General features: G+C 47.7%; 1 protein-coding gene across 9 annotated transcripts in view; it reads right to left on the reverse strand.

Annotated features, from left to right (window-relative positions):
- fgfr3 (fibroblast growth factor receptor 3) overlaps positions 1-16,609 on the reverse strand; it is a 346,406-nt gene that overhangs the window by 118,058 nt on the left and 211,739 nt on the right. For all 9 annotated transcript variants that reach the window (XM_085975421.1, XM_085975422.1, XM_085975423.1 and 6 more), the window contains one exon: positions 8,484-8,718. In XM_085975421.1, the coding sequence (XP_085831547.1) occupies positions 8,484-8,655 (172 nt within the window). In that variant the 5' untranslated portion in view covers positions 8,656-8,718. The remainder of the gene's footprint in view (positions 1-8,483; positions 8,719-16,609) is intronic.

The raw sequence follows: 16,609 nt of genomic DNA on the forward strand, positions 1-16,609 counted from the left end.
TCGGCTCATGGCTGAATATGACGCCGAGCTTACAAACTGTCTGATTCAACCAGAGACGGGGAGGGGCATGGAATCGCTAGCAAGGGTACGGAGTTTGTAGCAGTGGGGGGGGGGGGGGCCAAAGACTTTGCTGCAAGAAACTGCGGATCGTCCAAGACCCAACAACAAAGAGGCGGTGGAGGGTTCGCGAGAGGTGGTCAGCTGCACTGACCTTCAACTGCAGGCCTGATTCCACCCCCCCCACCCCCAAGAGTTGCTTGCCATTTTTTCATGTCGACTTTATTTTCTCAAAAAAGGCTAAATAGCAGCTTAGTATGAGGTTGGTTAAATGGAGGATTTGAGGGAAGTCCGTCAAATTAATCTGAACCTTAAACAGCTCACTCATCGCTGCATAGCCAGCCTCCTCTCAGAAAACAGATTACAGCACCTGCGGTTAGATCTTGTTCCTATAAATGATATACCTGTGTGTGAGACTTTAATCAAACCATAATTAAATGATTGCTTGAAATAATTGAAATGCTGACTGCATTTCTTAAACGCTCAATACTTATAACCATCTTGTGGTTTAAAGGATTCAATCAGGAGTCACTCCTGTACCGCACAAGTGGTTGCAGAAAGCTGGAAGAAACCAATTTAACTCTTAAGCTTCTATTTAAATGGCTGATATAAATGCCTCGTGTGCTTTATTTAATTTGTGCAATTCTGATGCTATATCTGTTCCCATTTTATGACCATCAGTAAAGATGGTAAGAGGCAGTTTATTCCAAGGACTTACGGTTACATGTAATAACCGTTGGAAAAGCTGTGCGATATTGGGAATCTGTGGATGGTGATGTACGCTGTACCCTGTACTTGCATTTATATAGCGCCTTTAGCGTAATAAAACAGCCCAAGGCACTTCACAGGAACGTTATCAAACAAAGTCTGACACCGAGCCACATAAGGAGATATTAGGACAGGTGAGATAGGTTTTAAGGAGCATCTTAAAGGAGGAGAGCGAGGCGGAGAGGTTTAGGGAGGGAATTCCAGAGCTTAGGGCCTCGGCAGCTGAAGCCACGGCCGTTAATGGTGGAGCAATTAAAATCAGGGATGCGCAAGAGGCCAGAATTGGAGGAGCGCGGAGATCTCAGAAGGTTTTAGTGCTGGCGGAGGTTACAGAAATAGGGAGGGGCGAGGCCATGGAGAGATTTGAAAACAAGGATGAGAATTTTAAAATTGAGGCGTTGCCGGACCGAGAGCCAATGTAGGTCAACGAGCAAGGGGGTGATGGGTGAACATGACTTGGTGCGAGTTAGGAGTTAGTATAAGATTGTAAAATCAGTGGATGATGCTTAGCGGAGAGGCTGTGCCTTGTACACTTTTGCAACGGCTGCACAGACAATGCTCAATTAATGTTCAACCATACAAAATATTAGCGTCTCTGCGTTTAATGATTCTTAATGTAAATTTACTAGATGACACAGTTCTCGGTGCTTAATGTACATCTCTGGATGACAAATATTTATAGATAGGTGTCGTACTTAAACTGTTAACTAACAGAAATATGTTTTGAGGTTTTTTTTACCCAAGCTCTGTAGCATACATGGAGAGACACAGTATAACGTTTACAGCAGGCTTTGAAGAAGCTCAGTGAGGAGGTACCTTTACCCTGAATCGCAGGGCTGAAACAGAGAATCACGGCCTCCACGTGCCGACCTTCCACTAGAGGGCCAATGGAGGTGGGTTCTGGGAATTAACGGGGCGGACGCCATTGGTTACACTGGCACTTGCCCATAGACTTTCTACGGGGTTTTACACGGCACGTTCCTGTCATCCAACCATCCAAAAAGCACGGCACTCTCTGCAGGGCATCTGGGATCTGTGTGTACAGGGCAAGTAACTGTCTATCTCCTTAACCAATCAGACTGAAGTATTGTTACTGAGCAGTGTGGAATCTGAAGCAGGCAGTGTCAGTTAGAATAGTGAATTCAATGTCCAATCAGGTACAGAAAGCAAAATAAAGAGAGGGAAGGAAAAGATTAGATTAAGAGAGAGATAAAAGAGGCAGAAAGAAAAAGTAAAAATAAAATTTTATTCCATTTAAAAAAAAATCTCCAACATTAATTAAAATCTGACGGTATGAGACTCCACACTTGCAATAGTAAATTCTCAGTGCCAGAGCAGTTATTTGGCAGTAATTAAGGCTTAGCATGCCGTTAAAAGGGTACTTAGAATGGACAAGCCCCAACTTTTTGGTGGGTTTAGTCCATATCTATGAGGTAAGTGCAGCAACTTCACATCGTTAAGTTTACTTGCATTGTGAGTCAGACGGTGAGATGTCGTTTTCGGAATGCTTTTGGGGGAGCGGGGCATCTCGGACAGCAACTTCCGCATTGGCGCGTTTAACTGCGCCTGTGTGCTCGGCGGAAGTTGCTGTCCGATTTGCGCATAAATAACTGTGAGCGCTGTTAGCCTCAGCATTATTTTTGCGGCATAATCTGACCCGTGACTTCACCGCACAATTGTGCGTCGTGAAACAATGGGCCTGGCAATTTGCGGGCAGCTGTCTCTGCGCGTCGGCGCACTTGTGTCACGATGTGAAACGTGTCGTGACACAAAGTGTGGACGGAAAACCGGCTCTATGTTCTTAGCAAGTCAGTGTAGGAGGCGCCGAATCCTACAGCAGCTCACAAAACCTACGAGAGCCCCAGGAAGTGGGGTCCTTTACATGCGCGAGAGTGGCGGGAGAACTGAGAGTCTGCCATTGACGGCCCCCTCTCAAGGTTAGAGTGCCTATAGAGATCGTTTTCAGTGTGTGAATCCCCATTTTCAGCTGGCGCGCACAGTGACCATGATCCTTGAAGAGTTAAAAGAGTTCAATGACCCCTTTAATCGTCTGCAGAGCAGCTTGTTAATGACAGTCGCATTCGATTTCTGTCCGGCCTCTCCGCTTTCATTCACAAAAATCCAACATTGTTCCCGATCCAACTAGCTGAGGGGAAATTTAGCCCAGATGAGGCCCCTTGTGCCTGTGCCTTGGACTCCATTCAGGCCAAAGCCGGCATCTCCTGTCTTCCTGCCAGGAACAAGACATCTCCCTGTGGAGACCTTAATATTTGCAACCTACCCACCTGCCACCCCGCCCCCCCACCTCAAAGCAACCCCTTTTCTTTCCTGCTTAAGCCCAGTCTTCACAGGTCTCTTACGAAAATTAAGGCTCCAGCAGCAAGCTTCGGCTCAATGTAGGTTTTACAGATGAGGGCCTATGTAAGCACAAAGCTGCATTCACTCAGTAGCAGTTGGACCCTTATGTTCTGTTGTGGACTTGGGGGGGGTCCCATGAGAGGAACTCCTTCCAGCACATTAGAAACCTCAGCCACAGTCTACATGCAGCATAATCAGTTCGCATTGAGCAGCAAGTCTCAACAGTTCTTAGGAGGGAAAAAACAGGCTCCAGTCCTAATCAGCAGAGTCTTTATTTCCACCTCCAGCAAGTTCATCTGCAGCTACTCGGGAGCTCCATAAATCAACCCATTTAGCTGTGAAAAATAAGCTGCGTTGAGTTACATTTAGAATATGTGTTTTATTACAGCTTTCTTGCTGACAAAAAACAACCTAGGCAATGATTTATGGTGTTAAATAAAGGAGTGGGGAAGGGGTGGAAGGTGACACCTCCAGCTCCTGGCCTCCATCAGACAACTCGGCTTAACTGTTGGTTTTATGTGAGTAAATGATTCAAACATCGCCAAATCTGTTACAGTTCAAGCACCTTTTTTTGCCTCCTTCAGGAAACTAGGAAAAAGCTACTTTCCATTGCATGTCTTCAAAAAATAAACACAGCTGGTATGTTGTATATAGCATTCGGAGGGAGGGAGAAAATGGAGAGTGGGGGGAAGCAGCAGAGAGAGAGAGAGAGAGAGAGAAAGAGAAAGAAAAGGAGAAAGAGCATGAGCACGAGATGGAGAAAGAGGGAGAGATGGCGACATGGAAAGACAGATACAAATACATAGTGTGACAGATTAAGTTATAATAAGATGATGGACAGATTCTGTGTGTGAGTGAGTGAGTGCGTGAATGAGTGAGTGCGTGAATGAGTGAGTGAGTGCGTGAGTGAATGAGTGAGTGAATGAGTGAGTATGTGAGAGAGTGCATGAGTGAGTGAGTGTGTGAGTGAATGAGTGAGTGTGAGTGAATGAGTGAGTGAATGAGTGAGTGAATGAGTGAGTGTGTGAGTGAATGAGTGAGTGCGAGTGAGTGCGTGTGTGAATGAGTGAGTGCGTGTGTGAGTGAATGCATGTGAGTGAATGAGTGAGTGCGTGTGTGAGTGAATGAGTGAGTGCGTGTGTGAGTGAATGAGTGAGTGCGTGTGTGAGTGAATGAGTGGGTGAGTGAGTGCGTGAATGAGTGAGTGAATGAGTGAGTGTGTAAGTGAATGAGTGTGTGAGTGAGTGAATGAGTGAGTGTGTGCGTGAATGAATGAGTGAGTGTGAGTGAGTGCATGAGTGAATGACTGAGTGAGTGGGTGAGTGAGTGCGTGAATGAGTGAGTGAATGAGTGAGTGTGTGTGAGTGCATGAGTGAATGAGTGAGTGAGTGGGTGAGTGAGTGAGTGAGTGAGTGAGTAAGTGAATGTGTGAGTGAGCGCATTCGTGAATGAATAAATGAGTGTGAGTGCGTGAGTGAGTGAGTGTGTGAGTGAGTGCGTGAATTAATGAGTGAGTGTGAGTGAATGAGTGAGTGAGTGCGAGTGAATGAGTGTGTGAATGAGTGAGTGTGTGAGTGAGTGAATGAGTGAGTGAATGGGTGAGTGCGTGCGTGAGTGAGTGAGTGAGTGAGTGCGTGAATGAGTGAGTGTGTGAATGAGTGAGTGCGTGTGTGAGTGAATGAGTGAGTGCGTGCGTGAGTGAGTGAGTGAGTGGGTGAGTGAGTGCGTGTGTGAGTGAGTGTGTGAATGAGTGAGTGAGTGTATGTGTGAGTGTGTGAATGAGTGAGTGAGTGTGTGTGTGAGTGTGTGTGAATGAGTGAGTGTGAGTGAATGAGTGAGTGTGTGAGTGAATGAGTGAGTGTGTGTGTGAATGAGTGAGTGTGTGAGTGAATGAGTGAGTGTGTGTGTGAATGAGTGAGTGAATGAGTGTGAGTGAGTGAGTGTGTGTGAATGAGTGAGTGTGAGTGAATGAGTGAGTGTGTGAGTGAGTGAGTGAGTGTGAATGAGTGAGTGCGTGTGTGAATGAGTGAGTGTGTGAGTGAATGAGTGAGTAAGTGCGTGTGTGTGTGTGCGAGTGAATGAGTGTGTGAATGAGTGAGTGCGTGAGTGAATGAGTGAGTGAGTGAGTGGGTGAGTGAGTGCGTGTGTGAGTGAGTGTGTGAATGAGTGAGTGAGTGTATGTGTGAGTGTGTGAATGAGTGAGTGAGTGTGTGTGTGAGTGTGTGTGAATGAGTGAGTGTGTGAGTGAATGAGTGAGTGTGTGAGTGAATGAGTGAGTGTGTGTGTGAATGAGTGAGTGTGTGAGTGAATGAGTGAGTGTGTGTGTGTGAATGAGTGAGTGAATGAGTGTGAGTGAGTGAGTGAGTGAGTGTGTGTGAATGAGTGAGTGTGTGAGTGAGTGAGTGTGAATGAGTGAGTGCGTGTGTGAATGAGTGAGTGTGTGAGTGAATGAGTGAGTAAGTGCGTGTGTGTGTGTGCGACTGAATGAGTGTGTGAATGAGTGAGTGCGTGAGTGAATGAGTGAGTGAGTGAGTGCGTGCGTGAATGAGTGAGTGCGTGAGTGCATGTGTGAGTGAATGAGTGAGTTTAGTGCGTGTGAATGAGTGTGTGTGAATGAGTGAGTGTGTGAGTGAGTGAGTGAGTGAGTGAGTGAGTAAGTGCGCGTGTGTGTGAGTGCGTGTGTGAATGAGTGAATCAGTGCGTGAGTGAGTGAGTGTGAGTGAGTGAGTGAATGAGTGAGTGCGTGTGTGAGTGAATGAGTGAGTGCGTGAGTGAATCAGTGCGTGAGTGAGTGAATCAGTGCGTGAGTGAGTGCGTGAGGGAATGAGTGAGCGAATGAGTGAGTGAATAAATGAGTGAATAAATGAGTGAGTGTGTGTGTGAATGAGTGAGTGAATAAGTGAGTGATTGAATGAGTGAGTGTGAGTGAATGAGTGAGTGTGAGTGAATGAGTGAGTGTGTGTGAGTGAGTGTGTGAGTGAATGAGTGAGTGTGTGAGTAAATGAGTGAGTGTGTGTGTGAGTGAATGAGTGAGTGCGTGAATGAATGAGCGAGTGTGTGAGTGAATGAGTGAGTGCGTGAATGAATGAGCGAGTGTGTGAGTGAGTGCGTGAATGAGTGAGTGAGTGCGTGAGTGAATGAGTGAGTGAATCAGTGCGAGTGAGTGAGTGCGAGCGAATGAGTGAGTGTGTGTGAATGAGTGAGTGAATGAGTGAGTGAATGAGTGAGTGTGAGTGAATGAGTGAGTGTGTGAGTGAGTGTGTGAGTGAGTGTGTGAATGAGTGAGTGAGTGAGTGTGAATGAGTGAGTGAGTGTGAGTGAGTGTGTGAATGAGCGAGTGAGTGAGTGAGTGTGAGTGAGTGTGTGAGTGAGTGCGTGAGTGAGTGTGTGTGTGAGTGAGTGCATGTGTGAGTGTGTGAGTGAGTGTGAGTGAGTGAGTGAGTGAGTGTGAGTGAATGAGTGTGAGGTGTGTGAGTGAATGAGTGAGTGCGTGAGTGAGTGAGTGAGTGAGTGAGTGTGAGTGAGTGCGTGAGTGAGTGCGTGAATGTGTGAGTGAGTGAGTGAATGAGTGAGTGCGTGTGTGAGTGAATGAGTGAGTGAGTGAATGAGTGAGTGAGTGAGTGAGTGAGTGAGTGAGTGCGTGAGTGAGTGAGTGAGTGAGTGTGAGTGAGTGCACGAGTGCACATGCAAGCAAATTGGGGGGAGAAAGATAGATGCGGACACACAGAGAGACAATCACAAACAGACACACATACACAGGCACACACATACTCACTACGAAAGGAGATCTTGATGCCTTGGTTTTGTGCAACCCTACTGTAAACTCGATCTTCCAAGATTGCCTTAGTGAATCTTTCAAGCTTACTTCGGAGTTGCCACCAGCTGTGCAAATCCCACCCTCCAGGAAGCGGCAGCGCAAACACCTCACTGACACCAATATAAAGGCAGCGCCAGAGAGAAAGCGGACTGGGATTTCGGGTTTTGGCGCTGGAGGAGGGTTGGGGCGGGTCTTTCTCTTGCTGCCGCCGCCCTGTGACTCTGACCGATTTTCCTGGGTTGAGGGGTTATAAAGTACGCAGGGCGGGCTCACAGTGCCCACCACGAGGCAGTCTACCACCGAAAGGCTGGAAAACTCAGGTGAAGCTGCAGCGGCACTGTCAGTGCAGCACTCGAAGAGGAGGCAGCCACTGGAAAGGAGGGGCCAGAGCCCGAAGATCAAAGAGGGATTTTTACTTAGGCCTCAGCTTAAAATGGTGAGCAGCCGAGGCTTGTGGGGGTGTGAGAACTGCCCACCGCTGGGCACTCCTCCTCCAGAAGGGGCATCAGCAGTCCTTCTACTGTTGCCCCAGGGACCGCCGTCAAGCCCTCCCCTGGCGAGATCAGCAACAGAAGGCCGGGGAAATGGGACAGGTTGCTGGCATTTCCATGTGGTGGGTGGGCAAGAGGCGCCCAGACTGGGGCAGGGGGCAGAAAATTAAGGTTGGGGCTGTACATGACGGTAGGCCTTGCTGCCAAGTTTTCCTGTCTTTGGTCTCCCACCCAATTTGGTGGGCGGGTGGGGTGGGGGGGTGGTGTTGGGGGGGGGAATGGGTGGAAACGGCGGAGGTAAATCCAGCAAATCCTGCTACGTGACAACATATAAACAGCTACTGCAACTTAACGCGAGCAGCAAGTACTACGTTCAGATTATGTAAATGATCTTGTTCCCACCTACAGACATCAGGATTTGAGTTGGCAGACCTATAACTGCACTCAGATTAGTTGATCACAAGATTTATAAGGCTTGTTACAGTTGATTTTTAAATGGATCGGAGTTGTTTTCCCATAGAAATCAAAATGTTGCCCGTCAGATAGAAACTCCAAGAAAAATTGAGCAACCAAAATTGTTACAAATAATATCTGAATTTATATGGGGCTTTGTTATGCTGGAACATCACAATCTCTCCACACGGTGATTGACTTAGGAGTGCCAGGGCTTTTGCTGTGTAAGAGATACGCTCCCACATGGGTCAAAATCCTGGAACTCCCTCCCTAACAGCACTGTGGGAGTACCTTCACCACGCAGACTGCAGCGGTTCAAGAAGGCGGCTCACCACCACCTACACAAGGGGTAACTATGGATGGGCAATAAATGCCGGCTTTGCCAGCAACGCCCACATCCCCAGAATGACATATTTAAAAAAAACAAAAAATTCAACACTAAAACAAACCCAACATAAATCCTCCCATTCTACCTCCCCTCCCCCCAAAACTGTACCAATAAAATGAAGAGAAAAAGAACGTGCGGTGAAGATGTTTACCTGAGGGAGGACGGCTGGTGGCTTTCTCTCCAGGTTCTGAAACGCGGAGCCTGGCTGCTGGGAGGCTGGTGACGGCGACTAAGCAGAGGCAGAGTGCATACCACAGGGCGATCATTCCTCCGGAGCTGCCGCCGATCCGACTGCTACTGCCCCGTCCGGCCTCAGACATCATCTGCGTGCGCGCTTCACAGCATGGGCGCCGCGCTTCCGCTGCCGACTGCTCCCGCCGAGTGCGCTGGAAGAGAGGGCAAGAAAAGGAGGCATTGGCACGTGCATGAGATCCTTATCTCCACCGGCAGAGTGTGGCCGGCAACCGACACCTGGGCAACCTTAAAAGCTCTGGAATCAATTTGAGGAGCATTTTCCGCATAACAACCCAAAAGAGAAGTCGACTACAAAACCTTTTAAACTTGTCCCCGGAATATTTAGCGGAGATTGAGCACATTGTATAAAATGCAATACAATTGCATAACATCCATGATGAGAAACCGTTCTCAGTGTGAAGGGAAAGGCTTCCATCTTGGAAGCTGCAAACTTATGCTCTCCGCCAGGGACCAGCCACCACCTCCTTCCCCTAGTCCTGGGGCACGGAGAGCCACTATGGCTTGCCTCCTGCTGTCCCTGTTGCGATCAGCTAACTGGGTACAGAGAGCAGCGGAGAACCCGGGACTTGTTTGATCTGCCTGGTTCAGTATCACACCATGCAGTGCGCCACTCACAAGACCAGTGGTCACACCAGTGACATCTAAAACATTTCAGAACCTAAGCAAGATTCAGAATAATTTTGTGCATTAAAGTCACAGCAATATAGGAAGAGCAGTGGGCCATTCAGCCCCTCGAGCCTGTTCCGCCACTCCATTCGAACATGGCTGATCTGTACCTCAGCTCCATTTACCCGCCTTTGCTCCACATCCCTTGATACCCTTGCCCAACAAAAGTCTATGGGGGTGAAATTGGGCCCCAAAAAGGGCGATAACTTTTAAAAGTTTGGAAAATTAGCACCAGCTGCTGTGCTTTTCTAACTTTTAATAAATTTGTTTTTCTCGCTCCCAAGAGGGAGATGGAGCACTCAAGCGCTCCACTTCCCTCTTGGAGCGTGATCGGCAGCAGGCGGGGCGGCGTGTTCTGCAGCGCTGCACAGTCACGTTGGAAGGATCCTCCCTCCCTTAAAGGGAAGGGCCAGCGCTGCAGGCTCTGCAAAAGAAAGGGCACCTACCTGGACCACCAAGGGAACGGCGAACCTGCGCGACCAGCCCGGGCAGGAACCCGCGGAAAAAAAGGATCAAAAAAGAATTAATTTTAAAATTTTTTTTTTTACTTAGCTCGGCCACCTCACCTTTAAGCATCACCCCCGAAGTGGCGAGTCGCCTGATGCGCGCCCCCTGAAGCTGGCGTTGTTTTCGCTCGGCGATGCTTCAGGGGGCAGGAATGAATTTCTGGTCCAGGGCGCTGTGTGGCCGGATGTCGTCACGATCTCCGGCCGCAGGCGGGCGTGGCGATAGGGGTTACCGCTGCCGCAAACCGGCAGGTGAATTTCGCGGGTGGTGGTAAAATCGCCGCGCCCGGGCGGTAAGACCTTAGCGCCCCGTTACCGCCCCCTGGAGGTGATAACGGAAGGTGCTTAAGGCACCAAATTTCTAGCCCTATCGATCTTAGTGTTGAAAATTTCAATTGACCCAGCACTTTGGGGAAGAGAGTTCCCAATTTCCACTACTATTTGTATGAAAAGGTGCTTTCTGATTGCACTCCTGAATCACCAAGCTCTAATTTTAAGATTGTGCCCTTTTTATTCTGGATTCCCCCACCAGAGGAAACAGTTTCTTGGTGTCTACCCTTTATTAATTTTAAACACCTCAATTAGATCACTCTTCAACCTGAAATAGCTGTCTAGGCCTTTACAGCATAGGCCTTGAAATCACATATTACAGTATCTCCTTCCTGAGATTGTAATGTAGATATTAATGGTGTAATACCACACAAACGCCCCAATTTATAGGCAAGCTATTTCAGCGACATCAGAAACCTAAAAACAACACCTCAGAAAACTTGGGAGTAGCTTGAAAAATGTGAAGAGCAGTTTCATTTTTTTATGGTTCTATATTAAAAAAAAATATTTTTTCTCTCTACTTCTTCACGGTCATTATTCCCCAGAGGTGAGGGCAGTGGCCATGTTTTTATCTGTTCCTAGGATGTGGGCGACACTGGGCAGGCTACGTTTCTTCTAGTGGCTTGCTCGGCCAGATCAGAGTAAACCGCGTGGTGTGGGATTGGAATCAGGCTGGAGGGAGGTGGCACATGTTCTCTGGCCTGAAGGATAACCATGACCTAATTTAGTTTCTACTGGGCCCAGACAACAAAAACAACAAGATTTATAAAATTCAATTTCACAACTTGTCATGGTGGGATTTGAACTCTCAACCTAGTCCATGTACTGCGACCACGACACGGCCTCCAACATTGCCAATAGCCGCTGTCACACTAGCCCTGTAGGGGTGCGAGTGTTGCCGGCTCCTATGCACAGGTCTCACACAGCTGGCAGCAATCTTCAAGACAACTACTGAATCTGGCCTTTGCAAAGACCTGCTTTTTATCAGGAATTTCAGATTCAGCGAATCTGTCCAGTTTACACTTACACAGCATGAACACTCCTCAAAGGCAGATAGTTTGTAACCAGTTGCTTGAAGGGGACGGGGTTGGGATTGGAGGGAAGGAGTAGGCCTCACTCAGTGACTCGCCCCTCCCCTTTAGAACAGTGCTGGCAGGAATCTCACCATGTGGGAACTGTGTACAAACTTCCATCCCATCACTTTGTTACATGGCAAGTACAACATGGAAAACGGCTGTTTGACCCAACCAGTCCATGTCATTTATTCTCTACATGTGCAGTAGCTCTAATCCTGTGTGCCTGCCCTGCTCCAACTTCTCAACAACTTATTTAATCGATTCTTAAATGTTAATACGCTCTCTGCTTCAAACACCGACGCCAGTAGTAAACGTTCCCCTGCTGTCTGTCCTAAATCTCTTACATTTAATCTGTGCCCCCTCGCTTTCAGCTGCCTGGGCCCTAAGCTCTGGAATTCCCTCCCTAAACCTCTCTGCCTCTCTCTCCTCCTTTAAGACGCTCCTTAAAACCTACCTCTTTGACTCTGTCCTAGTATCTCCTTATGTGGCTCGATGTCAAACTTTATTTGATGACGCTCCTGTAAAGCACCTTGGGACGTTTTACTACGTTAACGGCGTTCTATAAACGCAAGCTGTTGTTGTTGTTTTAAACCTCTCGGTCACTGGAATCAGTCTATTTCTAACTACTCCTTCCCAGCCCTTCATAATTTTAAACACCTTTATCAAATCACCCCGTAATCGCCTGTTTATGTTGGAGCAGGCTGGTGGGTGCATCAACGCATTGTAACACTGCATTGCATGTTGATGTGAACCTCCATAAACATACACTGGCCCCTCATTGTGAGTGATATAGCACAGCTTTCGGTATAATATGTGTAATCTGGACCCTTTTATATTGCGCTAGTTCCCCAAGTGCAGGACTGGCAGAGCTGGCTACAAGCCAGAGGACCAGCAGTAGGCCATTCAGCCCCTCGAGCCTGTTCCACCATTCAATTAAATCATGGCTGATCTGTCCAATGGAAATGTTCTGGGCCTGGCTGAGGCATCCCATATTATCCGCTTATGGCAGCTGGCGACACTAGCATGGATCTCACTCGATATAAATGCATCTTTAGGTTCTCCGTTTGAGAACCCGCAACACACACCGTCTCATAGCAACATAGAAACATAGAAGATAGGAGCAGGCGTAGGCCATTCGGCCCCTCGAGCCTGCTCCGTCATTCAATGAGATCATGGCTGATCATCCAAATTCAGTGCCCTGTCCCTGCCTTCTTCCCATATCCCTTGATCCCCTTAGCCTTAAGAAATATATCCAACTCCTTCTTGAATATATTTAATGAATTGGCCTCAACTGTCTTCTGTGGTAGAGAATTCCACAGGTTCACTACTCTCTGGGTGAAGAAATTCCTCCTCATCTCAGTCCTAAATGGCGTACCCCTTATCCTTAGACTGTGACCCCTGGTTCTGGACTCCCCCGCCATCGGGAACAGCCTTCCTGCATCTAGCCTGTCTAGTCCTGTTAGAATTTTATAAGTTTCGATGAGATCCCCTCTCATTCTTCTAAACTCCAGCGAGTACAAGCCCAATCGACCCAATCTCTCCTCGTACGTCATTCCTGCCATCCCAGGTATCAGTCTGGTGAATCTTCGCTGCACTCCCTCCATGGCAAGAACATCCTTCCTCAGATAAGGCAACCAAAACTGCACACAATACTCAAGGTGTGGTCTCACCAAGGCCCTGTACAACTGCAGCAAGACATCCTTTCTCCTGTACTCGAACCCTCTCGAATTCACTCGAATTGTCTCTGTGACAAACTTCTCACTTTAGCCACTTTTATATTTGCCAAGAGGGGAGTAGCTCTCACACGGATCAATACTTATGGTTAGAACTGAGGAAACCCAGCTCTACCCTTGTACCTTGACACAAAGACTGGCTGGTGGCTCGCAAGACCCACAGAGCGGGTGCCCACTCCCACAGGAACACTGAAGGCCGGGTCAATCAAATCTACCAGTTCAGCCAACGGCAAGAGAACACACTCCAATGTAAAAGCATTTTACGGCATGTTTCTGCTCTGCTGTGCAGACGTAGCAATAACTTCCCCTCGCTGTAGCTGCAGGAGCCACTGGGATCTGAAACTGCGCTGTGTGCCTTCGTTATATTACAGGCTTTTGCATCGATAATAAAATCAGCAGCCTCGAACTGTACCCAGTAAACCACGGATTGTACTACAGTAGGCAATATATCAGCCCGACCTCCTGCAGTTTCCCCAAACTTTCCAGCCGTAAATAACTTATTTCAATAACTCCCCTGTGCTGACAAGTGGGCAGACGCTGTCGATTTTGAAACGTGTAATTTCTGACAAGCTATTTTCTTTGTCTTTGCTGCGCAGCCCGAAGGCGTGGGTGGGGGGGGCGGAGAGGAGGGGGGAAACATCATGCCACACAACACATGTTTAAAATATCAAAACATTCCTATCAGTGGGAGTCCCAGAAGACTAGCTATCTCCATGGATTATACAACTGTACAAAAATCTCAAACCCTCTTGTCAAGACAATAAAAACCTTTCATTTACATAGAGCCTTTAATGACATCCCGAAGCACGCCACGTTTGAAGTCCACCGCTGTTATGTAGACAAATGCATTGCCAATTTCCGCACAACTAAGATCCCACAAACTGTAAGAGGGAGATAAATGACCAGTTAATCTGGTTTTGGCTGAGGGAGGAATGTTGGCCAGGATACGGGGAAAACGCATTGCTCTTCTTTGAGTATTGCCATGGGCTCTTTAATGCTCAATTGGTGCAAAATCTCATCCAAAAGACGTCACCCCCAACGGTGCAGCAATCTCTCACAAGGTATTGAAGTGTCAGCTTGGATTAGGTGCTGGAGTGTAGGGCTTGAACCCATGACCCCTGACTCACAAGCAACAGAGCCAGGACTAGGGCAGCACGGTGGCATAGTGGTTAGCACTGTTGCCTCACAGCGCCAGGGACCCGGGTTCGAATCCGGCCTCGGGTGACGGTCTGTGTGGAGTTTGCACATTCTCCCCGTGTTTGCGTGGGTTTCCTCCGGGTGCTCCGGTTTCCTCCCACAGTCCAAAGATGTGCGGGTTAGGTTGATTGGCTATGATAAATTGACCCTTAGTGTTAGGGGGATTAAATACGTGGGGTTACGGGGATAGGGTGGGATATGTGTTGGTGTAGGGGTTACGGGGATCGGGTGGGATATGTGTCAGTGTAGGCTCGATGGGCCGAAATGGCCTCTATCTGCACTGTGGGGTTTCTGTGTTTCTGTGTGTTGGCACCATAAGAAATTAAAACACATTTGCCGAGAAAACCTTCGAAGCTGGCGGAAGAAACTTTCAATTTCTCCTCAATCGAGAGAATCATCTGCTACTGAGTCATGCAGACCCCGAAGGTTCCAGGTTTGATTCCTGGTCTATGCTGAGATGATCTCAGTCAGGTTAACAGTTGGAATGTTGCAACTGGCTTTGGCTTTCTTGGGCTAGAGGTGGGGGAGGGGGTGGTGGAATCAACCACTTCCTGCTCCAAACACCTGTCCTGCTGGAAAGTACACCTGTTCCTATCAGTTAAGGGGGGAAAAACATCAGGTATTCGCCATGGGTGAAAAGCCAGCTGATATTTAAGCCTAGATCTTCTGTTTGGTGTTAAAATCTAGGCCTTACCATCCAAGTTCACACATGGAAAATGGCCGCTGCCAACCAGATTCCACTGAGAATCAATCTTCATAGAATGGTTACAGCACAGAAGGAGGCCATTCGGCCCGTCAAGCCCGTGCCAGCTCTCTACAAGAGCACTTCAGCTAGTCTCACTCCCCCGCCCTTTCCCCGTAGCCCTGCAATTTTTTTTCCTTCAGGTACTTAGCCAATTCCCTTTTGAAAGCCACGATTGAATCTGTTTCCACCACCCTTTCAGGCAGTGCATTCCAGATCCTAACCAGTCGCTGCATAAAAAAGTTTTTCCTCATATGTCGCCTTTGGTTCTTTTGCCAATCACACCTTAAATGTGTGTCCTCTGGTTCTCAATCCTTTCGCCAATGGGAACAGTTTCTCTCTGTCTGGACCCCTCATGATTTTGAACACCTCTATCAAAAGGAGAGAAAGGGAGAAAATTGGGGGAAATCTCCAACATTTTGTTTCTATACTAATACCTAGGCCCATGCATTGCGTTTCTTACCAACTCTGCTACAGGTCACATCTACCTGTGATATCAGTCCTCCAGACCCCAAAATGCCTTAACTGTTGAATGGCTCATTACCATTAGCAGTTTTTGGCTTCCAGGCAAAGATTCCTGCATTAAAACATGGAACAATTTAAGGACACTGAAAATGGTTGCAACCCAGCAAGGCTTGGAAACCAGAATTTCCTGACAACACCCTTTTAACTCTTATCAAAGACAAGATTGATGATACTTAGTACAGGCTTTCACATTAGGGTGTCTTTTTCTTTTGGTAAAGTTCCCCAAATCTCTTTTACACTTCAAAGCTTCTGCCTGTGGAGTGAATCTGCATTCTAGACTGAATGTCACTGGCACCAGTACTGGTCTCATACCCGATCAGAAACTCACCCCTCGGGCTCTGTGATAACAGTACTAGTGTCAGCAGGGGGGGGCTCCTAATGTGTCAGTTTTTGACATACGATGCACATCTCCAGGCGACAGGGGATTCTGGTGCGATGGCATGATGTCAGCCCATGGCTGTTCTCATTCTGCACCTGTGTGCTCGCGTTTAAAGGGCATCACATGGAAAAGCACGTGGCTCACTTGCTGCTGTTTGGGGAGGAGGAAATGCTCGCAGAATAAGACGATGGTGTCACGTGCAAGCAAAATAATGATTGGTTTCAACACAATTAGGGATGGCCAATAAATGCCGACCTTGCCAGCAAAGCCCGCAGCCAGAGAATGAATCATTTTTTTAAAAATCACGTTGTGTGTCAACTTAGCTCAGTTGAAAGCCCTCTCAGAAGGTTGTGTGGGTTTAGACGCCACTCCAGGGTTTGAACCAATAATCTAGACTGACACTCTAGTGTAAAACTGAGGGAGTGCTGCATTGTCGGAGGCAGGGTCCTTCAGGTGAGATGTAAATCCAAGTCCTTCTCTGCTTGTTACAGTGGTGTAAAGATCCCGCGGCACTATTTGAAGGAGAACAGAGTATGTTGACTAACATCCCTTCTCCCAATATTACCATCAAAAAACAGCTTAACTGGTCATTCAGCTCATGGGTCATTGCTGGTACGGAACGGCTGCCATGTTTTCCTACATAACACTTCAAAATGTAATTCATTCAGTCAAACACCTTACACAATAAGGGCCTATCTCTTTCATAGAAAAATAGGAGCAGGAGTAGGCCAGTCGAGCCTGCTCCGCCATTCAATATGATCATGGCTGATCCGCTATCTCAATACCATATTCCCGCTCTCTCCCCATACCCCTTGCTGCCTTTCTCACTATATACACACTCTTAATTCTATAAGTGCCATTTTTTTCT

The sequence above is a fragment of the Somniosus microcephalus genome, chromosome 2 (genome assembly GCF_052327205.1).
Source record: "Somniosus microcephalus isolate GS21.2 chromosome 2, FLI_Smic_1.0, whole genome shotgun sequence".
NCBI classification, from domain to species: Eukaryota; Metazoa; Chordata; class Chondrichthyes; order Squaliformes; family Somniosidae; genus Somniosus; species Somniosus microcephalus.